Genomic DNA, 27,500 nt, shown 5'->3' with positions numbered 1-27,500 from the left:
CTCAAATATAATATTTCTTGGTTGGCATATACCACTAACTTTTATTTTCCAAAGTTTGTAAAACTCTGGACCAAGTATTAATTTAGAACATTCCATTGCCGTACGCTACTTCATTTCCCACTGACTGCTTACAATCTATGACTTCCTAAGACGAGCAGAGCCAGAAGCTGCTAGAAAGAGCTGAAGGGAGGTAAACAAGTCATCAGGCGCCAATGATTCTGGGGCCCGAATAGCTGCGTTTACACATTTTGTGTGTGGAAAGAGCTTGTGAGTTCTAAGAATCATTGTTATCAGTTTTCCATTCATGAATATAATTTGCTAGAGTCTCGCATTTTGTAAAGCTTTCAAGGGAAGCAGAAACGACTTTTGTTGTTGTTGGTTTGCTTTGTTTTTGTGGTGGCTGTTGCTGTGCAAGGGTAAGGTTGGACCTTAGGATAATAAATCAGAATAAATCTATGATGATAAAAGTAGTGCTGGGATAAAGATGAGCAAAGGAAAGAAGAACAAACGTATTTCACCCACTTTCCATCGTCAGGTACAGAGGCCCTCAACTGTACAGTGAGGTGTTTCATTCCTACGACATCATAGTACAGTGGGGGCTAGTATTCTCATTTAGAGATGGAGTAAAACCTCCCCAAGTGAAGACCCACCCTTTCCACCCGGGATTGGCTAAACTGAATCTAGAACGACCTCTCACAGTGCTTTTTAATGATTTCTATTGTATAAAGTAGCAGAAGTTTGTAGTGCATTGTACGGGCCCAGGACATAACAGTTGCAGGAGGGAAATAACCAAATGTGTCACAGTTGAGTAGATGTGCGTGGAATTTTACAAGATGTTTCCCAAAATTTATCTTGGGACAGGTATAGCTCTGAGTGCCTAGATCCCAGCTTTTTCCCTAAAATATCTAACACAGATGAATATTAGCAGCTGTCAGGTTGAAAAGCTTTTTGTGCACACCCAGTATTCCTTTGCTCATAGTTACCTGATAATAACCTCCATACAATAATAGGTTTCAGACCTTTAGCAGTGAAAATTGGTGCTTACCCCTCTAAGTGATATAATAGGCTACAGGCTACACTGGTTAATCATCTAAGTATTCTATGGATCAATTCTTAATTCCATTAAGGACACACTCAACACTCTCTTTTCTCATCACATATTCATTGTGTAAAGTAATATTTATGAACCAGCACAATATTCAGGGAAGTACTAGGAAATGGAGTAGGACCCGGGGGATTTGCTCCAAGGTCTAAGTCACTGGGGGATGTGCCAGAGAGGCACATCAGAGGTTCCTTGATGTCTTAGCATAATTAATTGTTGGATCTTTTGAGAACCATACTGGCTTTGAGTTATAATGGACATCCTTAAAAAATTTACTCAAAAACCATTTGTCTTTATGCTGATATTTTCAAAGATGAATTATCACGGTTAGCTTTAGTTGTCAACCTGATGCAACCTACATCTGGAAAGGAGGAGTTGCCGTCATTGGCCTATTGGCATGTCTGTGAAAACGTTTGTGAATTGTTTAGGGGGGATGGAGCACAATGAGGTTGGTGCTATCCCTGGGTAGCTGGGCCTGGGCTGCATATGAAAGGCATCTGAGGCAGCCAGGGAGACCAAGCCCTGTGTTAGCTCCTACCTGGAGTTGCTTGGCTTTCCTCCATGATGTATGTAACCTGTAAGCTGCAAGAAACATTTTTCTTTCCCAAATTGCTTTTGACATATCATAGCAGCACAAACAAAACAGAACATATAATTTGAAAGGCTGTAGCTATGATTTGTATGTTGAAATAAAAAGAAAACTAAAGTAAAGTAGACTATTGACTGAAAGAGTTGGCTTTCTGTGGGATGACTATCTACTACCACGAAAACATGCCAGCATGACTCTCGTTCACAGGGCTCACACAGTGTTTCCAAACAGAAAGAGGGGAATTTTGCCTCATCAAATCAGTGCCTCATCAAGAGTGCTAGCCATCTTAGGGACCATAGCTGATACAATTCTAGGATTATGAAAATCCAGCAAGTCTTTATAGAAAGGAAAGTCATACATTAAGACAAAGCCATACATAAAACCAAGAGAAAAGCAAAGCTATGAATCAGGTCTGTCTGAGCTGGGTGAACTGTGAAGTCCCAGTGAATACAGGGCATCATTGTCAGGGTCTTTGTTCGTTCACAAAGTCTGAGTAATGACAAATAATTTAATAGATTTAATATTTACTGCAGACTAAGTGATGCAATTAATTTGACTTCTTATTACACTAATTAAAATGCACTGCTCTCCTTACTTTCATTGACCAGGCTGAACAATAATAAACAACAATCCACAGTACCCAAAAAGTTAGCTATAAGCCCCCATGGTTTTTTTGGATTGGGTCATTGTCTATGAGCTAATATTCATCCAAAATATTAAATCCTCAAGCACACAGAAGCTCATATAGGCAAATAAAGATGGCGGGCTTGGAATATAATTTCCATGATTAAATTTTGAAGGAATGGACACACAGAGAAAAACTTGTCTTCCTCTTAGAAGAAGGTACCAGAAAGACCCCATTCTTATACTATAAAGGCAGCAGCAATATCTGAGGCATAAACATATCTTCAGATACTCCTCCCCATCCTTTAAATTTATTATGCATATGAATTAGAATGTAAAGGTTTTCATTAAGTTGAATGCTTTCTGTTATACTTGGCTTGATCTTACTCCAACCATCACACTTTCCTTCATTCAGTGTCAGACTTCTCTCCCCCCTCTTATATATATGTATATATATATATATCAAAGAGAAATATACAAATATATATGAGAATGTATATATACATTCTCAAAAATATATATAGTTCTCATATATATATATGCACTCACACATGTATATATGTGTGTGTGGTATGTAGTTATGTATGCATGACAGCTACATATATAATTGATTGCTCTGTTGCTATGTAGCTATACCGATATAATTAAGAGCAATACACACAGCTATCAGCTCTTTTCTTCATTCTTTTTTTCATTTTGCCACCTTTTTTCTGTCCCAATCATTACAGTGAAACAGCTCACTTGAAGGTCTCCAATGTCCTAACTGAACAGGGTAACAGGTCAGCTCATGGTTTTATTCTTGCCTTTCCTACATATACCTCTCCGATGTTTACTTTCACTAACACTCTTTCTTGATGGGTCTTTCCTTTGGGCTCCCAAGGCATCACACCCCTTGCTTCTCCTCCATGCCGCTGTACTTGTCTTCATACGGCTTGCTCCCTCCTACCCTTTAAATACAGAGCTTCCCATGATCCTCTCCTTGGACTCCTTTCCTTCATTGTCTCCTCATGTAGCTTATAGGCCGAGGATTCACTTTGGTATCAATGACAACCACATCTGTTGAAACTGTTTCAGTGTAATGATTGGGACAGAAGAAAGGTGGCAAAATGAAGAAAGAATGGTGAAAAGAGCTGATAGCTGTGTGTATAGCTCTTAATTATATCGGTATAGTTACATAGTGACAGAGCTATCAATTATATATGTAGCTGTCATGCATACATAACTACACACACACACACACACAGGGGAGTTTATTTAAAATTTTTCTACCTTTTAGTGCGGTATGTGTTATGTGTATGTATGTGTGAATGTGTGACTCTATGCAAACATTAGGATGAGAAGCCAATGTCTAGCATCCTTTGAATTGCTCTCCACTTTAGATTTTGTAAATTACGTTTTGTTGGGATACATTCATGCCCATTCACATACATTGTTACCAGCTACTTCTGTACTACACAGGACGTCTGAGACACTGTGGCATACTCTACCAAGCCTGTCTGGAACTTTTATCAGCAGATATTAGGCCCCTTAGGCTGAGACAAAGTTTTTCAGTGAACCTGAAACACATCAATGCTGCTAGGCTGACACACCAAGGTGCTACAGGGATCTACTTGGCTCAACCCGCTTCTCCCAGCAGTCACTGGGGCCATAGATGGCACACACACCCCCGCCCCCACTCACTTTCTTCACGAGAGATGAGGATCTGAACACAGAACCTCATGCTTGTGCAGCACATGGCTTACTGGATGAGCTCTCCCTGGCTCCTGAAGGAATTGTTCTCAGCTATGAAGAAAAATGAAATCACGACGTTTTCTGAGAAGTGAATGGACCTGGAGATTATGTTATGGTTTTTCCTCAATGTAAATTCCTATGAATTATTTTTTATAGGTATGTGTTTGGGGTGTGTGTGTGTGTGTGTGTGTGTAAGATAATATAGGTAATGAGATTATAAAGGAGACTGTGAGAAGGGAAAAAGATGTCTTAAGGATAGAAAAATAGAATGTATATGACATAAAAGCAGGAGGAAGAACAGAGGAGAGAGGAGAGAACCCACAGGAGGGGCTCCAGAAGAGGGTGGGGAAACACTGTGTGTATGAAAAACCCCATAAGTATACTCATTGTTTTGTATGCCAATTAAAAGGAACTAATTAATTTTTTCCCCAAATTTGATGGTGAACTGCAGGCTGTCTGTGTATTTACGTGGCCATCCCCAACCCTAGCTGTCTACATGCAAATCCTTGTATCAATGTTTTTCCCGTGACCCTTTCAATCAGCATGCTTCTATACCTTGCTATTTTGATGCAGGCTGAAACACCTGGTACAGCCCTGTCCTTCCATCTCCACAACTGTCTCTTCACAGGCCTTCCAGAATTCACTTGGGAATCTTTTTGACCCAGCAGTGTCTCTCTGCTACCATATTATCACCCCAAGTTAATGGTTCTTTCCATAACCCAGGGAAGCTCAAGTCAGTATTAGCATAATTGCTGCGAGCTTCACAGATGGTCATAGGCTTTATGTGCAAGAATATAATTTTATTTTTTGGAAAAAAAAATTAGCTTCTGATTAAATTTCTAGTTTTCCTGGATGAAACTTTTAGATGTGTTTGGATGTATTTGTCCTGAGTGAGGGGGCCTAGGATGCTTGTTGGGGTTGCCTTGGGTGCCATCTTTTCTTCGCTCCACCCAGCTGCTTCTGTGCTCACCCACCACGTGCTGGCTCCAGCTGCTCCTCCCCTGCCTCCTCAGAGGCTGTGAAAGTAAGGGAGAGAGGTCTCCTCTGCTCCTGATTTCCAAACAGCTGTGTGATTGTGGTGATAGAAGGATCTAGATAAAGGACATCTCTGTGTGACCCTCTGCTTTTCCTCTTGGTTATGAATTCCAGGAATCATCTGTCTTGGGGACAGATACAGCACACTGGCTCTCAGGGAAATTTTCAAGTAGGGCAGAACCCAGAGTTTTCACTCTACTTTCTCTTCTCTCTGTCTCTCTGTCTCTCTGTCTCTCTCTCTGTCTCTCTGTCTCCGTCTCCTTCCCCCCTTCCCTCCCCTCCCCTCCCCTCCCCCCTCTCTCTCTCTCTCTCTCTCTTCACACGTGTGCATGCACACCCACGTACGCATGTATGTGTATGGTAGTGTTAGAGGTAGAATCTGACAGGTCTTTCTCAAAGGTGTTTTGAGCCAACTTAGGACCAGCTTCAAATGAACAGAAAACTCTAGAGCTGCTAATGCCTGTTGGTTAGCTATTCCCACTGCCTCTCTAAACGCTGCTAAGCTCCTTACTACATCTAAGCTGTGCACATATACATATACTACACATATGCACACACATACAAGTTAAACACATTTTTAGAAAATAATGGGTTTTCTGATGAGTGTGGTGCTACTGAGTGTAGAGATTTCTTGGGTGATACAGGCAGACAGTTGCCCATCACTTACACATGCACGTAGGAAACATCCACCATGTTCACCATTCACCAGTTGTGAAGTGGAAACATGGAGAGAGACATGCACAGACACAAGGGTGTCCGAGGTGTGACCAGTGTGAAATGAACAGTAGGGACAGCAGATGAAGAACTAGTTTCCTCCTATATACATTTACTTCGCAGAGCCATCCACACTTAGGGGAAAAATTGCTTCCAAACATAGCCCTTCAGCATGAAAAATTGAATTTACTTCGGATATTAGTTCAAAATTAACGTATCAGTGTCTGACAGAAATCACATTTCAGTACTGTTATCTGAGCATAGTGATAAATTCTAGGTCGGTCAGGCTCTTTCCCAGATACACAGCCTGAATTAGATCAATCATTTATTGATTGGCAATATTGAAATTTCTCATTGTTTATTACATTTCAGAAGATCTGTCAGCCCCTAGGTGACAAGGGTGATGAGCTTCGAGGCTTATCCATTAGCTCATAGGATGAAATTTAATGTAAAGCATAGTCTAATCTTTCGGATTTTGGGACTAATTTTGACATATTAAGGTTTTTGTCTTAAGAATCATGAAATAGCGATCATTTTAATTTTATTTAAGTGAAATGTTACAGAGGTTAAGAGGTCTGCAGACAAGCTCTTCTCCAGGTTGTCAAAACTGAACAGGAGAACAGCCTTGTCATGAGGTGTATGTCTTGGCAATGAAATATTCTGCCCATGAAGAGATGCTGAGCCAAGCATGGCGTTCAGAACCTGACCTTAGCTCTTACAAGTTTAAGAGCACTAGACTCTTGAAGGTGTGTTGAAACTGATGGGTTCTAACAAGTTCTTTAGTACCTTACAATCCACACTGAACTGTTAGCTTTTATCCCAGATGCAAATATGAAGGTTTTTTTTTCTTCTTTTTCCAACTGTAACTGAATCACAGACCGCACCTCTGTTCCCTTCGTTGGGTTCCCAGCTGACTTTATATTGGGATCCCTTTTAGTAATCTCACAATTCTGAATGCGGATCCCCATCTGCTGAAAATGTGACTCTTTCAGTTAAACACGGAAAGTGGAGGGTGCCCTTTTTCTATGTAGATTGTATTCCAGAGGAAACCCCCATTTCCATGAAAAAAAAAAAAAGGCCTCTAAGACTAGCTCCTCCTGGTCCTTCCCATTCTGACCGGGATGGAGGAAGGCTTCTCCTCCCCCTCCTCTGGTTTTTCCATCTTCCTGCCTGTACTCTGATTTCACAAACTCTGAGATAATCCTTCTTTTCTTCCCAAGTGTAAGCAGGTCGACTTCAAACAGATTCCAAAAGGTCACAAGATTTAATGGGCACAGCAATCATCAGCTAAATTACATTTCTAGGACTGATGGGGTAGACAGACTTGGAGACCCCCTTCTCCAGCATTCACTATTAATCAGCAGGTCTGGTGTCTCTCTCAGCATGGCTCCCTTGCCTTGCTGCAGGCAAGGGGAGAGGCTGGCTCCCACTGACTGGTCACCAAAGACAGCTGCATGAACTTTCTTCTCACATAGTGTCTGTCCCTAAAGGACTTGAAAGTCAAATGTGGCTGCCACTCAAATTCGAGATGCTAGCTTTTTATCTCTGGCAATTATCTGACTCCACTTGTAGTTCACAGTCCTCTGCCCGACAGTTGTCACTGATGCTCAGGGCCTGTTAAGACTTAGGGATTTTCACGTTAAAGAATTCTCTTCTGCATTGATTTCTAGCAAGATCCAGCAAAACTCCATTGCCAATTGCTTATTTTCAACTCTTTCTAGATCCTCAAACTTAGAAGAAATGAAAACCATGGGATTATCCTGACAAAGGAACTTAAATATCCTCACCTCTTAAAATTAAAAAACAACCAACCTTTGGGCAAAGACAAGGATATTGTCCTGAGGTGCTTGTCCAAGCCCACCTTTTACAATCTGGTTACTTATATGGTTTCTGTTTCTTAACAAGGAAAACACAAAGCCTTGCTCCTGATCCTGATACTGCAGGGTGTTAAGCTATAATTAAAGCTAAAACCCTGCACAAGAATGAACTGAAACCATTCAAAGTTAATCAATATACCTAATATGTCAGTGACTGAAATACCTCCCATTGGCACAATATCTCATTTGCATGGGGCTTTTGTGTAAAGCTTCATTTTATGTTTTAATAACCAGCCAGTGAAATAGGTTGGAACCTCTTCACATCTCTATTTTGCATATCATGGCAATTTTCTGAGAAGTTAAGTGGTGTGTTCAATGTCACTGAGATGAAACATGACAGCACCGGCACACAAATCCAGACCTCGTGATGACACATTCAGTCCATGTATGTATGTGTATGTTTTATATGTGTGTATATGTGCCTATATGTATGTACATATCTTGGACAGTATTTTTTAAAATATAGCCTTTTGAGGGAATGCAATAGCTGTTTTTCTTAAAAACGATTTGATCTATTTGGCCCAGATAGAATTTGTAAGCAAATTGTATTTACTCAAATTAGCCTTCTAAAATGAGCAGAATCAAATATACTGAACTTATTCAATAAGAGAGAGGTTGATTGTCAAAATAGCCACACTTATACTATTTCCAAAATCTTGGATAGCTGTCAATAGCAATGAAGTTTAGAAAAACCACAGAAATATGAAATCATATTTTGGTTTGTCACAGAGATCTAGCAACCCAATGGCGTATGAAAGATATACATAAAAACCAGAATCAAGAAAAATGGTGGACTATCACAAATTCTACTTTTAAGATATTAAAAGTTTTTCTGAATTATAATAGTTTAACTAACTCCCATACACAATAAAGAAAGGAAGGAGAGAGAGAGAGATGGAGGGAAGAGAAGGAGGGACAGAGGGGAAATAAGGAAAAAGTAGGAGCCAGTTTAGACCACATGGAAACCTGACAAGGGCCAGGGGAGCACTGTGGATCTCATGGGGAGAACTCCAAGGGTCAGAGTCCGAGGATGACTACAGAAACCCTGAGTGTCTTAGTAATACTCAGAGTAGACATACGCTTACTACCACTGCATCATTCTGTCATGATTAAATACTAGGAGGAGGGAACAAAGATGGTGTGAAAATATTTATACTCTCAAACAGTTATTTTATTTTCAGTACTAACCAATTTTATTTTTCTCTCTTCCTCCTCCTCCTCCTCCCCTTCCCCTTCCTATTCCTCTTTCTTCTTTTGTTTTTGTTTTGTTTGTTTTTTGGTTTTTGTTTTTTTTTGTTTTTTGTTTTTTTTGGGGGGGGGGATAAGATCTCTCTGTGTAGCCTTGGCTACCCTGGAACTCATTCTGTACTCTATGCTGGCCTCAAATCAAACATTCACCTACCCCTGCCTTCCAAGTCCTGGTATTAAAGGTATGTGCTGCTACTGCCTGGTGAAAAAAAATAATTATGTGTATGTTTGTGTGGCTGAGTGTAAGTATGTGCACCACATGTGTACAGAAGCCTTGTGAGGTCAAAAAGGATGCAGGATCTCCTGTAGCTGGGGTTACAGGCAGTGGTCAGCAGGAATAGAACCCTGGTCCTCTGCAAGAGCTGTAAGCATGGTTAACCCCTGACCCATCTCTTCAGCCTCAGAAAATTTTAACTTTCAATGTCTGACGAAACACAGTGTAGTTTCTCCTTAAAAGAACTTTTACAAAATCAGACATAAACAAACAATATCGAGAAATCCCGCTACTGAATGTCTTAATGATTTTAAATCCAACACACTGGTTGGCATGTCTTGTGTGTGATGTTTGGTGAACTTTTCATCTTTGCTTTTGTTCCGTTTTTCTGTTTTAATATATTTGAATTATACTTGATAAAAGCAAATAAAACTGAAATTGTAATTCATGTAATGGAAGCAATCACTTGAATCCTTAAGTTAATGTGACATTTTGGATATGCAAATTATGGATGTCCTCGAAAGTTTATGGATGTCAAGAAAAAAAGAACATCTTTATTGTTTAGCACCACGCTGGGAAATCAGGACAATGTTGAGATACATATTGAATAGGAACACACTGCATTATAATACAATATTATATTACAATATTATAATGCAATGTTATATTACAAAAATAATCAATATAAGGTTCACAGTCAAATTATACTTTATGTCTTATCATATTACCATAAATTATGGTAAGACACAGCTAAGATTGTGTTAGTTTTCTATTTCTATAACAAATACCTAGGATAATCAACTTATAAAGATGAAAGGTATATTTTGGCTGAGTGCTTCATAGCTTTGAAGATTTCAGTTAGTGCTTTGTTAGCCCTGTTACTTTGGACATAAACTCTCTTGCCCAGCTGGCACATGTGGCAGAACACAATTTCTCAACACATAGCCAAGGGATGGCAGAGAAAAGGAAAGACTAGAGTCACAATCCCCTCCAAGAGCATGTCCCAGATATGCTCGAGCCTCTCATTAGGTTCCACGTTCAAAAGGTGACATCACTTCTCAGCAGGGCTGAGCCAGGACCAAGCCTTGTTAGCATTCTGGTCTTTCAGGTTGCTGCAAAGCCTAGCTATAACAGGAGGATTTTGCTTTCTGAAAAAGAATATTTGCCTGATGTTAGTAACTAAAAATTAAGCTTTTCATAAGCAAAAGCAGGGTGTTTATGAGGGGCTAAGAAATAGCATTTCCTAACATCCCGATAAATGGATTCTCTATCTCTATAATTTTCCTACATCATTTATATACATTATATATGAAATATATGTGTGTATATATACACATGTGTGTATATATACATACATATGTGTATATATTTTGTAGAATGTTTATATATAGGTGATCTGTATATGTATACACATATGTATATGATGTATATGTATGTGTATACATGTATATATGATGTAGGGCAGCAGACTCTGGGAACTTTCTACACGTGCAAAGTATTGGGCTCTTCCCAAGGTCTTACTGAGCCAGTACATGATGTTAGGCAATGATTAGTTTCAAGGAGTCTCCAGAGATATTAATGCATGCTCAGTTTGAGAATTGATAGCATAAAGAAAACCAGACAAAGAAGAAAGAAAGTGAAGTCAGCTAATGACAGAAGGGGCAGCCCTGGCCCCAATTGCCCTGTGCTTTAGAGGGAAGAATTCATAAACATCTCCAATGTACATAAGCAGTCAGAAACACTTAGAAACTTAGATGTATTTAAGTTGTGAACCTCACGGGATGCTAGAGAGAAACTGGGTGGCCAATTGTGGATGTAACCTTCAGATCCTTTGTGGCAGGCAGCCCCTTTAAGCCTTAGGCTAGGTGACCAGGAGTGAGCAGGCCTTGCAGTGCCTGGAAAGGGACTTGCTCATAGGGCTTTACTGGGCCTTTGAATCAGTCTCAGATATTATGAGCCTTTATGAATCCTGGGTGCTTATAAACATCCAAATGATAAAGGGAAGAGAATCCGAGACCAGGAGCACACTCCCAGCTTTTCATGTATTTAAAGTTTGTGTTTGAAAATTTAAATGAGATTCCAGAAGTTGTTCGGTCCCATTAACCCTGCAATGCTTGAGTTCTCTAATATTGCCACAGTGGTCAATTATTGCATGTTTTCTACACTTAAAGGGAATCACGGTAGCTTTCATTCTTTGCTGGGGAGCTTTAGGAATGAGGATGGATTTGTTTATGCTGAAGTGGTAGCTGTCTTCTTTCGGGTGGCTTAATAATTATTCTCGCAGGATTAAGAATATTTGTTGTTACTGTCCATTATTCAATCCATTCTTGGCTTGAAGGAATTCTCTCCTATAGTCAGGAATTTCTGCTCCCTCTGTCTAGTACCTTGTGCAAGGACATGGTACCTAAACTTAGCCAACTGGATGTCTTATCTCAACATGTTTAATTTGGAGCAGTGACACATTGTTTGAAGGGGCAGATTAGAATTCAGTCACAGCTCTGTGCTCAGCTGCAGAGGCAGAAGCATCAGCCTATGAGGTCTGACAAAAGGATTGTGTCCAGGGTTACTGTAGGCAGTGGCATCTAGAGTATGTGGCTCTGTGATGTGACATAATTAATCCTCTTACTCACTTTAATTCTATTTCCAAGTTCTTTCACCTTTCCCTCAACAGCTCGAGTCCTGTGAGTTATCTGGCATGCTCTGAGTTTGCCCTTCTGCTTGGCTTAGCCAAAATTGATTTTTATTCCCTGTGCTTAAGAATTTTGGCTAATAAAGTAGGCATAATGGAAGACTTTAGGCAGCAGGGAATGAGGGTCAAATAAGAAGTCTGACAGAAAAGCTAATGAGAGTTGAAGGTGTGCTTCTTAAGTGAAGGTGATCCACAGACAGTAGGAATGGATGGAGCCCATTAGAAGAAGGGAGGTATGACTTTCATTAAGAATTTTTGGACAGAAAGTCTTAGGACTGGAAAAGGTGTCCTCTACATTTTTTTCTCGTCACCATCCCTCTGTTTTCGTTGCTATTTGCTTGTATTTGTGCAGTTGATTCTTGTTCATAGTCAGCCATAGCATTTGTGAGAGATTAACTTCTCACAGTCTCCAGGACGGGACTGCGTTGGTTTGAATCAAACAACAGCAAACACTAAATCCAATCATAGATAATGAGTTCCACACAGATTTTATAAGAACATCTGGGAATGTGGTAGGTCCCGAAGTCTCATACGGCCACAGCCGTACACAGAGACATAGAAATACATCTGCCCAGTGGCTCCTTTGTAAAATGTGAGAGTGGGAGACAACTAGAAAGTACAGCAGTGAGGTGAAAAAGAAACAGGGGATGCCAGTTAAGCACATGACTATACAAATACCTCTCAACTTTTCCAGTTATACGGTTAGTGAACCCTTCATCTTGGAAGCCAATTTCAATTGGACTCAACATTAGCGGTATAAATTATTCTGACCATTGCCTCTTTTCTCAACTTCCATTCCTCTCCACACACAGAGATTTAGATTATTATTATTAATGTGAGTGGGTTGGAGAACATCAAAAGACACAAACTAGTGGCCTCTGGGTTGACTCTGATCTTAGAATTTTATTTCTTTGTTTGTTTGCCATGTGGAGTATTCCTTTTTGAAGGCTTAGCTACCAACATATAATCCTGGTGAGAACTTCCGTTAAAATCCAACTCTTTGGTTTCTTCCAAAGAATCAGATCCGACACCACCAAGCCAGCATCCCAAAAATGGCAACAGTGATCCAGCATGGGCTAGGTACATTCGCTCTCAACAGGGAAGGTGCTTCTTTTGCAACAGTGCTTTGCACACACTTGCCTCAAAATCGGCCTAATTCTGTCATTCACATTAATCCACCTCTGAATGGATTTGTGATTGCAGCTCTTTAGAGTTAGCCAGACCTGTTGTAGGCCTTTCAATTTATAAAGAATCTGCAAGCCTTGGGAGGAAGAGAAGCTAACACACACATATTATACATGGCAGCTAATGAAAAATTATTTGCAGTAGAACATGATTGGGTCATGAGGATACCCACAGCTTTGGTAAACATTTTGTTGTATGGCTACAGGTGTTTCCTCACTTGGAATCATGAGGAAAAATTCCACAGCACTTAAAGATCAGTCTTTTGTCTAATAGTTAATGCCACAAGCCTTGACACCAGACAGATCTGGCCTTACATCCGCCTGCCTCTTGTTTGCTATGATGATCATGCCCTCACACATGTTATCATATGTATGAAAGGGACAAAGAATAATATTTGGCACATAGAAACTCCTTAGGATAGATTGTCTATTATGTGAGGTTATCTCAGTACTAATTGCAGTTGGAGAAATAGAATTTTATTTCTCCAGCAACTGCTTCTATAAGATTCCATATACCTACCCGTCCTCTTTCTTAATGGGCTTGGCTTTTTTAATGCTACAAAAGTTTTATACCATAATTCTTTAGTCATTACCACTTACTAAAATCAGCTTACTTTCATCTTATGTTGGATCTATAGCCCTCCTTAGGCAGAATAGCATTGTTGCTCCATAGCTTATGGTGGGGAGAGACATATGTTACATTTAATAGGATGGGTATACTTTTCCCTGTAGTGAATCAAACCTACATAGTTAGGGTATTATGTAGAATTTGAAAACTGTAGTCAAACTCCCGATTCTGCTTACCTTAAATTGAGGACCTTAAATCTGAGATCAGAGATGGGGAAGAAGGAGAGACACACACGAGCGGGATCCAACCTGTTAATATTCACTACCAGCTTAAGAGATGGTGGGACTACATGACAAGGATGTGGGACAGCTTGCAGTAGCCATGAGTAGCCCTTGGCTGACAGCTAGCAGTGACACAGGGACCTTAGTCACACAGCTTGGAGGGACTGTATTCAGTCTCCAGCTTGGGTGAGCTTGGGAGTGAATGAGTCTTCAGGACCTTGTCAATTCAGCCCAGTCAACATCTTGATATCAGATTTTTTTTTTTAAAGCTGAAAACTCGGCCAAATTGTCTTTGTGCTTCTGAGTTAGGAAACTTTGAACTAGTAAATCAAGGTTGTTGTAAACTATGAAGTCTGGGATGAATGGATGCCCAGCAAAAGAAAAGTCAGCACCAAAGGATTGAAGATGACCACACCGGTCTGTTCTCATACATTTTCTCTAAGTCCCCCCACCCCCTGCCTTTTATCTGGGTTTGAAAAAGGGGAAAGAGGAGCTAAGTCTTTTTTCCAGACCCGTCACTATTGGTCTAGCTCATTGTCTATGCTTGATGGAGATGCAGGACGAAGCTTGGGACATTGGAGTCTCAGTCAACTTCTCTCGCACATGCATATTAGAGTCTTAGGTGTTTCTCCTCCCATTTTGTGTCCCTGATAAGTCTGTCCACAGAACCAAGTTTCCTTTGCTTTCAATTAGCTTCTGTAGCAATGAAAACAACAACAACAACAACAACAACAAAAAAAAACTCTTCTAATTCAGATGACCTATATCAAAATAACTTTAAAAAAGAATGGATTTGAATTGGTCCATATAATTTAACTTAAAAAAATCTAATTCTAGAAGTTATCGTAAGTAGGTAAGACTGATTAATATGTGCTCATATGTGATACTAGAGGCAGATATGGAATACAGACAGGAATGGTGTGGGGCAAGACTCAGTGTTAGTTGTATTTGCTTCCTCTGGTGCTAAAGCAAACACACCTACCATTATCTTATCACCTTGAACCACATCCAGCCAACAAACAACAAAGAATTCATGTGGATTCCGAATTTGGATGAGTCTGCTGGGGTATTTCAGTAAAAATAAAAGGCAGGGACGCTAAAGAAATAAAGTTTAAAGAAAGCATTTTAAGGCTTATACATCTATGTCCTCTCAAGTTCCTTCTTGGCGTGATGTGAATCTATGCCTTTCTATTTTTTAAAATAGAAAAACAAACAGGCTGAGACACAGAGAACTTTCATTCCTCTTTGATTTCCTCTTTGATTTCTCCCAAATTGGGATTTCATTGAAAATGAATGACTGTCCTTCCATTTGCAAATTCCCCTTTCCCAAAATTCTTGGAAAATCCGAATTTTCTAAATCACAAGGATAAACTGAACACATGCCTTTTTCTCTTTTCAAATGTGAAATTTAGAATTTATGCCACTTTTATTATACCCAATAAAAAGCAAAATCTGTATTCTGTGGGTCAGAAAAGCAACTTTTGAAGTCAGATGTATTTATCAACATATTCATTAGAGGCAGTTTTCCCCTCCAGTTTGGAGAACGTTTGAAAACCAATACCAGTACGATTTAGATAGTCATAATTGTTTACACATGTCTCAGTAACAAAATATATTTGGGGGGTGGCACTTTACTTTTAGGATTTGAGACAGCTGGAAATTATTATCATTATGGTTTAAAATGTTCCAACTGGATAATGGTGTTAAAAAGAATATAACATTCTAGAACGCTTCCTCATAGCACGAAACACAGATCATTTTATTAGATTGAGTACTGAGTTATTTACATGGGGATGGGCTGATCGAGTTACATGTGGAGAAATCTGAAGAAATAAGTTCCTTCACATTGCATCACAGAGAAAATGCCTATGTCTCATGGTTAGCAATACTATCACTGTTGGACAAAACGCTTTAGTGTCCCTTTTAGATAACACTGCAGCAAAATCTAATTAAATCTTTAAGAAGTAGGACAACTTCTTTAATCATAAGCATGTCAAGTACCTTAGAGAAATGTAAACTTTCTTTCCATATTTGGTTCTCAAGAAAGAAAGAAGGAAAGAGATGATTAATAAGGGATCCTGTAGCTCCCTCAACTTGTTTCTTCTAAGCAGTTAGACTGTGTTAAGAGCCAAGACGGAGCGAAGTTCAAAGGAAATTCATCTAATATTTGTGCTCTGGCTAAGAAAGGGGCTGAGAGGCTGTTCATGTGGCCAGTTGGCAATGAGGGCAGCATGCCAGGCCAAGGAGTCTTTGTGATCACAGATGGACTTAGCATGGGAGAGACGATGCCAAAGTCCCGAGCAGGACAGGCTATTTTAGGGACTTTGCACGAATCATTTGTTTTTAATTTGTTGCCAGTTTTGACACAGAAAAATATCTTTACTTAGCTTCTAACAAAGACGAAGGCCATCCACAGCACTAGAAATTACTATAGCAATTACATCTTATGTGTTGACTCCATGGCCTGAAATCAATTATTGATTGATTGCCTACTAAGTGTCCGCAATTACTGAGGTAGGTCTCATTCTGGGAGATAGCATCCCAGGATGATTTTGAAAGTCCTAATTTATAACTCTTCAAACTATATTACATTCCCCTTGTAAAAATTGTATAGTTTTTATATTTTGTGATATCAAACTATTCTCACTAATTCTTAAAAAGTAGGGGCATGGGATAGCCAGCACTTTTGCTCGCTTGTACAGAGGTGCCCTGAGTGGAGTGTTACATTGGGTACCAGCCACTTGTTAATTGGATTTGTTACTTGCTCCATGGGAAAGAATGCATGGCTTTTTTTTTTTTTTTTTTTTTGTCTGTGAGCTTGGTCAAAGAGCCTCATGGCTGAGGAGATCATAGGCCCCAGTCTGGAATATACTGTTATTATTTTGCTAAATTCACCTTATCAAATGGTCTTCTTGATCTCATATCTATCTCCACAGATTAGTGGTTCACTCAGAGGAATTTCTTACTGCGGCAGGCAGGGATTCATGCAGAAAGCAATATCTGCCAAAGTGCAGAGAATTCGTGATCGTAGACTGCTCAGCCCTGAATGGAAAAGTGATATTACCTGCTCCAAGACTCAGGTAACATCTCTGAACAGGATACAGAAAGAATGCAAGAGCCAGAGGCTGAAGAAACATATAGCAAAAAGATTTTTCTTCTAGACATGACACAGCTGTTACACCCATGAACTTTCTGCAGCTGTGGCTATCTGCATAAAACCTACTGCACAACATTGGGCCCACAAACATTTCATTATGGATGTGGGAGGGGCCGTAAGGTCCCACTCCTCACAGAGGGACTCTTGACAATTGACAATTGTTAGGAGAAGGGATATCACTTGTTCAGTCCATAGTTCAGCCACTGGTAAGCTGTCCTTGATATAGTAAATAGCCTTCCTGGGCAAGAATTCCAGTTAACCCCAGTGAATCACACGCAAAAAAAAAAAAAAAAAACATGAGAGTGGAGGGGCCTTGTTGAAAACATGGGTTCCAAAGGGAGAGAAGTTGGTGAAGGTCATGGGGTAGAGTAAAAATGACTGGAATTCATTCTATAACTACAGGAAATTGTTAAATAAATATTAAATTAGAAAGCAGGGACTCTTTTTAGTTAAGGGAAGCAGTTTTGCAGTTTGTAATATGTCATCATCTTGTCAGACTATAATGACTATTTCTGCACTAGGCTATAGAGCTGGCCCACCAAGCCTAGGAACAAGCCTGGTTTCAGTTGTTTTTCCCTGTAAGGCAGAACTACAGACTCCCAGGAGGCTTGACAGTTGTGTCTGCATTTTCATCCTTCCCTGCCGCAGATGAACAAAGACCGTTGGTAAACAGGGTGAACACTGAATAAGTTACTGAGGCTTCTTTGGACACAAGGCAAAGAGTTGCTTGTTAATGATCCCCCTAACAAGGAAGCATAGAGAGACATCTGAATGACAAACAGCCATTTTGACTTCAGAATCCTGATTAGTCCTACCTCTTAGGGTCAAGCTCTTCGATCCATTTCTTCCAACTAATGCTTTCATCCAATCAAGGCTATCGTCTACGTGTACTGGGTTCCAGTCTCCTGGATACAGTCCTTCCCCAACACTATCTATCTCATGATCTTTCCATGGTGTTAAAAGCACGTGTTAGGTGAGTTATATCCCATTGATTTAAAATTGTCTTCTAAAAGGTCAGTAAGATGGCTAAGAGCAATTATTCTCAGCTTTCCTAATGCTGAGACCCTTTAACACAGCTCCTCATGTTGTGGCAACCCCCAACCATAAAATTATTTTGTTGCTGCTTCATAACTGTGATTTTTCTACTGTAATAAATTGTAATGTAGATATCTGATACGCAGGATACCTATGTGAGAGGGCCGTAGTACGTAAGTCGAGAACCACTGACCTAGAGCATGGAAGTGTTTGCCACTGAGCCTGAGTTTGATTCCCCAGGACTAACATGGTTGAAGGAACAAAATGACTCCACAAAGTTGTCACACACACACACACACACACACACACACACACACATACATGCATGTACATGCACTCACTACATGTAATTAAAAATTTAAATTTTCTTTTATAGAAAAAAGATTAACTCTTTGGCTGAAAGCTATTGGAAACTTGTGCTTGTTTTGTGATCTTGTTTTAGAATGACATATTGCAGCCAGTAAAACAGCTTTGAAGTACCTCTGGGACCAGATTCCTAGTTCAAAGTAGACTTTGTCCGTGAGAGCAGGGTGACATTAGCCAGTTCTCTGAGCTTGTGCTTCTCTATCTGTGGAAAAGTTGTAAGATTGCATACTCTGTGTTTTGTTTAAAAATTCCAGTTAGTAAACTTTAAGCTATTAAAATGGCATCCAGCATGTAATAGGTATTAAATAGGCGTAAAGTCCAAGCACTATAGAAAGAAAGGGGAAGGAGGGAGGGAGGAGGGAGGGAGGAAGGAAGGAAGGAAGGAAGGAAGGAAGGAAGGAAGGAAGGAAGGAAGGAAGGAAGGAAGGAAGGAAGGAAAAATTTTCGGTATAAAGTACCCTGATTCTGTCTTCTTGGAACATAAGCCAAACTAGCTTAATGATTACTGAAGCCATCTGCAAAATAGACTCCATTCTCTACTCTTGCTCCATCAACACACACCTATGGTGGGAAATGGCACCATTAAGTGCATGTGGAAAATTTTCTTGGCATTACCTAACTAAAACATTGGCCCAGCTTTCTTTGAACAAAAATTGAATCATTTTACTCCGCTGAAAGAAAGCTCATCAATATCTCTCACTAATGACAACATAAAAGGCCCAAAGTATGGATGATAAATTACTGTGTGCTTTCGGAACATCATTACCTACAGCTCATAAGCACTTTGTGAGTCTATGAGAGGAAGCAATAGAGGTGTATCTCCATACAGATGATTGTCTCTTTAGCGAGTATTAAGTAGTATTTCATTTTAGAAAAAAATAGTATCATTGAAGGGCCACACATGATTCCAAACCACTATGTTGTAACATAGATACTATTTTTATATTAGAGCCAGAAATGAAACAATCATATGTAATTAGTAAGCTTCCCAGAAAAAAAAAGTAGACACTCAGTAAATTGAATGTTAATAGCATATATTTGCATAAGGGATGGTATTGCCCTTCTTGTATCTGTCACTATTCTGCTCTAGATTTTGAACTATTAAGACAAAGACATTTACCTGGGAGTTTTTCTAATTCTGAAGTAACATACCACACTGGTCATGAATGTCATTTGTTGCGTTGGAGGTTCAAAACTTTCCTTAGGGACTCAAGGGTCTGCCTTGTGAGTTTCTGACAGTGCCAAGGACTAGAGGCATCCTTTGCTTTCCCTTGTCCTACAGAAAGCCAACCCATGTGGCTTACCATGTCTTTTTCCAGTAAGTCATGTTCTACTGTTGGTTTGGTCTCTTTCCTGGTGAAAACGTTTGGCAGAGTTCCTTTGGACTTGAGAAACAAGGAAGGATGTGGAAAATATTAGAGAAAAGCTCTGGAACCCTTCGGAGATATTAAAACTGGCACAAAGTGGATGCTGAGATCTGAAACTATTAAAGAGACCCCCTTCATATAATACTCTTTTAGCTATGGTATCCCTCAAAGTTTCAAGTGTCGTATTTGAAATCCAGTTTCTTCAGTGTTTTTTTAAAGATCTAAACAACAACAAAAAGAGCACCCCTCCTCTTTTCTATTTCCCTGTCCAGCTTAGAAATCAGAGCATATGTTCTCAAGACTATCAAAGCAGACCTTTCAAGCAACATGAGGAAAGACAATAGAACGGTTCATTTTAGATGCGACTGTCATGTACAGAAGAGCCTTTTGATTGACACCTTCCCTCTAGGAGGGAAGGGAAGACTTATGAGACTCAGGAAAAAAACAAAATGTCTTCTCAGAAAGCAGAAAGTCAGGACCTTCTTGAAGACCCGTCCTCAGCTTATAAATAAGCAACTGCCAACGTAGGAGACTCTGAGGTGTTCATAGGAGATTTGTGAGGACTTGTGTAGCTACCTGCAAGTTTCGCAGAGAGCTCCCAGGCTGCAGCTTTCCGAGATGTCACCCTTGTCAGGATGGGCTTCTGTGTCATCCCTGCTCCTGTAAGTAATCCCTCATACTTCCTCTAGAAACCCCAATAGAAAGTTGTTAGTTCACTGTGTTGGACTTTGTCCCCATCATTACTTCAATCTGTTGTGGGATCCCCGTCAGGGGTGAGAGATGTATGTGATGTGTGTCCCCAAGAAGAGCCTCTCACTCAAGCCACTAGAAGTAAGAAAGACCCAGTTTTCTTCCATCATGTGGCATTGGTTTTACTGTGCTAACAGAGGCAAGAGTTTATTTCTAATCATGGAAGCAGATGTGGCTCAGAAAGACACACAAAACAGATGTGGCAAGCAAAAGACTTTATTTAAACACTAATTTGTCTGACCATAAGTTATGCATTGGATGAATGTGTAACACCACTCTTTTACCAACGCAGAGTGGTAATTTATTTTAAGTGCTAAACAGATTGTAAATTAAAGGGGACCCTGCCCATTGTCACGGGCTTTTAAAGAAATTGAACTCAACACAAAGAAGGATGGATGACTTAGGTGACAATGCCTCCTGGCTACCAAGATGTCCTCTACACTCAAAATGCCAGGTGACACATTGCTAATAGAAAGAACACTACCCTGCCTTCCCTTGGTACCATGTGGAACTTTGAAGAAAGTCCATAAAAGCTCATTCAGTCTACATCTTCAAGTGTGCAAACCCAACAAGATTAAGCACTTTAGTGAAGTGTCCTTAATACATCCTGGGTCATTAATAATGAAATGGGTTTAGTCACCACAAATCCCCCATAATGAAATGGGAAAAAAGGATTCATTCTTTATCAGGCACAAAGCATGAGGCATGAAATATTTTGGGGACTCATGACAATATTTGAATGTCTGAGCCTACTGAAATAGACTATGGTAAATTGTGATGCCTGGCAATTAGTGTGCTAAGTTAATTTTTAAAAATTGTCATACTTACTGACTTTGGTGTTGGGAAGGGCAGAGGAACATGCCACAATATTCATGTGGACATCAGAGGACAACCTGCAAAAGTCAGTTGGTTCTCTCCTTCTGCCATGTGGTCCTGGGGATCAAACTCAAGACATCAGGCTTGGCAGCAAATGCTCTTCTGCTGAGCCATACCCCTGGCCTCTAATCGAATTTTAGACAAGGTAGTTTCAATGCTTGGAAGACTTAACAGGATGGAACCCCACTGTAAGTTGAGGAGAATTTGTAGCAAAACCCTACTTTTGCCACAGATTACATAGAAAGCCTGGACGAGGTTTCTAACCACTTCTAAAGTCTTGACTTCTCAGTACATTTTTCTTTCTACAAAGGGGAGATGATTTATTTTGAAATTTACTCACGTCCAGGATTAGAAGTAAATACTAGAGGATGGTGAAGTGCTTAAGGGAAGACTTGGCACATAAGGAAAGTTCTGTGTCTGGACTTCTACTCCTGCCTCTTTGGCTTGCCGACTCCCGTCCTGCACACAGTGTATGAGCAGAACACAGGGCAGAGCAGTCGCTTTGAACTCATTACTAGCTGAGAGCATGGCACAATCACAGTGCAATAGATGCCACTGTGGGAAAATTGGTAAGCTGAAGCAGGCGAGACGAGTGGATGTGATCACTCACTGAACTGAGTGCCGAAACTGGTGCTTCATTCATAATTTCAATGAACACATCCCTATTCTATTATCATTTTTTGCTATGACATTAGACAAACATATCTTTGAGCCACTTGACTATTTCTTGGTGGTGTTGGGAGGGTGAAAGAATAAATGAATTACAAAGCGTATCTGAACACTGAACTGGAGTCATTTGCGTAGAACTTAGTGACATGGCATCTAAATGGTTAAGTTTTCCTTTTATAAAGTGCCATAGGCCAGTTAATAAAATGTATAGATAAATGCTGAACATCTTTTCAAGTAATATTTTCTCTTTCCTCAGGATTTTCCCTTTGTGTATAATAATACATTTTAAGATAAAAATGGTTCTAGAAATACATTCATGGAACTCAGTCCTCTAGGCTTCTGCTGGATGGGCTTCTTGTAGATCTTATTTATGGCTCTTTCCAGGCACAGTGCTTTGGGGGCACAATGTACACTAGACTGCAGATCAAGTACACAAATCAATTTCTGTGTAGTTATTGTTATCCACGTCAAGAATTAGGTTTGAAAACAGGTAGTAAAAGAAATATTCTCCACATGTATTTCAATTTCCTTAGAACATAAATATATTTTACTATTTCCTAAACATGACATTTTTCAGCCACAGTAACAGTTTATTTATTACTTTCTAAACCTTTCTTCTTAGCAGCGAAGCCTTATATATGGATGGATAAATCTCAATGCACTGATGTTCTGAGTGTGCCAGTCACATGATGGTTTTAGGTTTCATTAAGAACATGCTTTCTGTAATTGAATGCACACGTGTGATTGTAGTAATTACAATAGAAAAGATGGCTGGATAGTGAGCAGAGCTAGAATTAATCCAAATGTAAGGATGATCAAAGAGAACGAATCCAGCACAGAACATTTAAGGAATACCTGTAAGCCATTCACTCTCAGTTAATACCATGTTACACAAGGAGGAATGGTTCTTGCTTTACATAGGTGGCTTTTCACTGGTGCTGATTCTGCACCATGGAAGACATTGGAAATGTCTGTGGGCACACATAGTCACCACTTTCAAAAGGGTCTACGATAATGTTTAGATAACTTTCCTTTTATTTTCCTGGACCAAAAGACAGTGGCACTGGCGTTGAGATTGAGTATTTCCAATCTAATTATTTATAACAATTAAATATATATATATAAATTTCTTCTTACCTACAATGACTAAAACCCCTTTAGGGCAACTATATACAATTTTAAATTGTCATAACCATAATTGAAATAAAGATACTACATACTTTCAAATAGTTTATTAAGATCAAGTACGTTGTTAATAATGCTTAGACATATAAAGGAAAAAATGGCTTATAACTTAAAGATCTTATTATTTACCAAAATACTATAGCAACTGGATTTTAATTGAGTGCTTTGCTTTATAAATCTGCTTTCTCTTCCCTGTTACTTTTCTGGTGAAACAGTAATGGGAATAGTTGATTCCCAGAAGGAAGAGGAACAGGAAGAAGAGAAATGAGATGCCTCGATAGCATCCAAGTTGAATGATTCTGCTTTGTTTGTTTGAAAGTGGGTTGTTTTCTGTGTTTGCTGTGGAATGAAGTACTCCCCCCCCCCAAATTCAGTTGTGTTAGAACAACTTCACTCAAGTGGGATTATGAGGTGGGACCTTTTAGGATATGATTAGATCATGAAGGCAGTTCCTAAGTTCTTATAAAAGGGCTGGCCCTGTGAATGGATTAGTGCCTTTGGAGGAAACTAGCTGAGGTATCTTGCTCTTTGACCCCTTGACAGGTGGAACACAGCACATAGCGTAGGTCCTTTTGGCCTCTACCATCAGGGGATTATCCAGGAAGCCTTGGCATTAAAGGTCCAAAGACCTGATCTTGAGATTCTCAGCCTCCAGAATTGTGAGAAATAAACTTCTATGCTTTATAAACTACCCAGCTGAAGGCAAAATGTTATAGCAACACAAATGGACTCTAAGATGCTCATTTAAAGCTGAACATAGAGTCCATGAAACCAAAATCTAATTTGAAATGCAGGGAGAAGTTGGAATTTCTCCTTTTACCAGAAAGGAGAATGTGACTAATGTTGAACTTCTTTCCGAATGAGCTTGCATGTATGTTCTGGGAGCTCAAATTAAACAGCCTATCTGATAATTTCCAAAGAGTGTGCCATGGACTTTCATCTTAACAATAAAATAGCAAAAGAGAGGGAAAATTTTGGAAGATCAAAACATTTTAAGTTTTGCGACATATGCGGACTTTGCTGAGTTTGATTCTGAAATTCTCAAGTGACTACGGATTGGTGGTTACAAACTCGACCCCTCCTGCTTGCTTTGCAGTCAAACCTGTGCTGGTTATCAACACTGAAACTAAAGCCCTTGATGCGACTAAGCAGTAACCTTCACAGTCAATTTTGCTTAGATTCTTTGGATTTATGTGCAAAGTATTCCCCAAGCATTGTATATGAGAGCTTATTCCAACATGGCTGAACTGAGAAGAGAGGGCCCGGTTTAAATGTGGGCGGTACCGTCCACAGCTAGGGTCCAGCGCCAGCGCAGAATAAAAGCAGAAGCTGGCTTGAGCACTTAGGCCTGATTCCTGACTCTAAAGGAAATATAAACAACCCCCTCCCCCCCCATCCCCCCCACCCCATGCTCCTGCCTCCATTCCTTCCTGGCTGTGCCAGCGGACCCAGCAACCATGAGCCAAAGTGATCTCTTTCTTCTCCAACTCGCTTTTGTCACATGTTTTGTAACAGCAGTGAGAAAACTAACCAGCATCGAGGGGCTTCAGGGTGGAATCTGAGGTGGAGCCCGTGAGAAGCAGACTGGTCCTTCACATGGCAGCTCGTGCCTAGCTAAACATTGGAAGGAAGCTACATTATTCACGCCACACTTTTCTTGCTCACATATATGAGAATCGTTATAAATGAAAGGCTAAAATAATACTATTAAACACTTTCCATGTTATAAAATATAGTACTGATTGAAGGACCACACAAATTTTCAGAACGAGGAACTTCTGGAAAGGACCCATAAATCACTGAAATACTTTCCTGCAATTGTCTGTGAGATTCATCCCACAAGAATTTTCAAATATTTTTTTCACGTTATAGTAGTAAGAAAAATCTATTCTCTGAGGTTATTACTGCATGATAATTAGCTTGTTTCTGATCAGTATTGTATTTGAGAAATGAACTGTGTCTTGGAAGATAACAATACAAACTTTTCCTTCTAATGTTTTTCTTATTTTCCTGAAGTAAAATGTATGTGCAAATTTGTCCAACCATTTCATATATACTTTCTATATTACATAGGTAGCATACAGTATATTATATACATTTTAAGCGCATAGTTTTCATATGTTCATACACCACATGTTCATATAAGTGGTCATCACCCAGATATAGGACATTTCCGCAAAGGGTCCCTTCTCGTTTAGTGGCATTGACATCTTCCAGAAAACCAGTGTTCTGGTCTCTATTCCTGTAAGTTACTTTTATCTGCTCTTCAATGTCATATTAATGAGATGCAGTGTGCCAGCATACATCTGGCTTCTTTTTTAATGGAATGAATAAAGAAAATATTGGACAGAGAAAACATGATCAAAATATATTGTATGAAATAAAATTTAAATTAAAGAAATGAATTAAAAATAATAATATAAAGGTTTTAACCTACATGTAATCCACAGGTATTAAGGAGAGAGACTCTCAGAGAAGGACAGTGTCTTTCTAAACTAAAATAGATGCAGATTTCTAAAGCATCACTGTGTTTCCCTCTGATTTTTAAGAATTCTTAAGTTTGGGATTTCCTTAGAAAATATAAGTGTAAGGAACAAATAACCATATGGAGTGGTAAGCTCTTGGTAGTAGATGCATGTGACTGTGATGGGGAAGAGAGGGAGTATGGTGTTTGTCCATAGATTATCAAAAATCATGGGGGTCCTTAGCACCCACCAAGATGCAGTAGGTAGTATCCCTGTTTAATCTTTTCTATTACAAAGCTGCTGGTAGCAAGCACATCCATCCTTTGGATATCATATATTTGTGATTATACTTTCTGAATGGACTAGGAGATATGTGATTAAAGTTCTCACTTCTGTTTCCTTGGCATCATCTCTACTGAGGGTACGAGCATGCTCTGAGAAAATGTTGAGGGTTATGTGTGTATGTAGACCTTTAAGGAAAAGGAAGAGAAAGCTGACAAAAGGCAAAGGCAGAGGGTAATAGTCACCCTCCTCCCAAGCCAATAAGACAAGAAAATGGAATGTGTTTCTCAAAGGAGAAGACACAGTCTTGCGAAGTGATTAAGGTCTGAGGCATGAATGAGATATACATCTATGCCAAGCAAATTTCATTTATTTAGTATCCTTGCTATTAAAAAAGTTCCATAAGTCTCTCTCTCTCTCTCTCTCTCTCTCTCTCTCTCTCTCTCTCTCTCTGCAATAAATTCTACTGGATCCAGTTTAAAACTTCAAAAGGAGATCCAGGGACAAATCCAAGCAAAACAAGAAAACGTAAATGGGCAGTGTAAAATCAAATCCTTAGCTGCTGCTACCAGACAATTTTACATGGCCACCATGATAACTCCCTAAGCCCAGTGAGCACAGAGTGTGGCCACCACACTAAGAAAGCCGGGGGCTGCAGATACCCGCGTGGGGCGCAGACTTTGCTGCAGAGATCACAGCTGAGAGACGCACAAGGCTGCAAGTGACAGTTTCACATTTTCCACATGGATTAACTAATCAGTCCCAATTCTACACAAATGAAACGCAAAATGCACTCACTTGTACAAAGCCGCACGCTGTGAAGTCCTCGAAGAAGGGCAGACTCGGGCGATCTTCTCTATAGATGGTGAGTTTATATGTGGTTAGGGCGTCACCCCCTGCTTGAGACTCGTCCACCACAAACACAGAGATTCTGTTCATTCCTAATCCCAGAGGATAGGTGGCAAAACTGAAGGCGGGCAGTAGGAGGGGAGGGAGAAAGAGAGATGAGAATTTATATGCATGGAGACAATTATTCAGCCCAAACATATTCAGACATCAAATAATAATAATAATAATAATATAATGATAATAACCTTATTATAAACATAGAGGCTATTACAAAGAACTGTTATCAGGACTTCCGGGTCCCAGGAGGAAAAGGCAGATGCAGGGAAGGAGAGAATTTTTTTCTGACATGCTTTGGAGGAAAAAGAATGAAACAACCATATGCAGGGTTGGGGAGGAGTGGGATGGTGGTGAGAGCTGGGATCTGGGGCTACCGATACAGGTGGGTGGCCAAGGATGTCTGGCAGGGATTAGGTAGGATTCTCCACTGAAGTTTAGGGCAGGTGGAGAGACGGAGATAATAAATAGGTAAGGGCACCCTTTTCCAGGCAGGATATAGTAACATCCGGCAATTAGGAACATCGTGAAGAAGGCAAGTTGTAAAGGAAGGAAGGAAGGAAGGAAAGGAGGGAGGGAGGGAGGGAGG

The 27,500-nt window shown here is 39.8% G+C and overlaps 1 protein-coding gene across 2 annotated transcripts in view; it reads right to left on the bottom strand.

Annotated features, from left to right (window-relative positions):
* Positions 1-27,500, bottom strand: part of Cped1 (cadherin like and PC-esterase domain containing 1) — a 256,172-nt gene that overhangs the window by 78,996 nt on the left and 149,676 nt on the right. For both annotated transcript variants that reach the window (XM_029478163.1, XM_021164697.2), the window contains exon 15: positions 26,807-26,975. In XM_029478163.1, the coding sequence (XP_029334023.1) occupies positions 26,807-26,975 (169 nt within the window). The remainder of the gene's footprint in view (positions 1-26,806; positions 26,976-27,500) is intronic.

Source organism: Mus caroli, chromosome 6 (assembly GCF_900094665.2).
Source record: "Mus caroli chromosome 6, CAROLI_EIJ_v1.1, whole genome shotgun sequence".
Lineage (NCBI taxonomy): Eukaryota > Metazoa > Chordata > Mammalia > Rodentia > Muridae > Mus > Mus caroli.
This window is presented reverse-complemented; position numbering and strand designations above follow the sequence as displayed.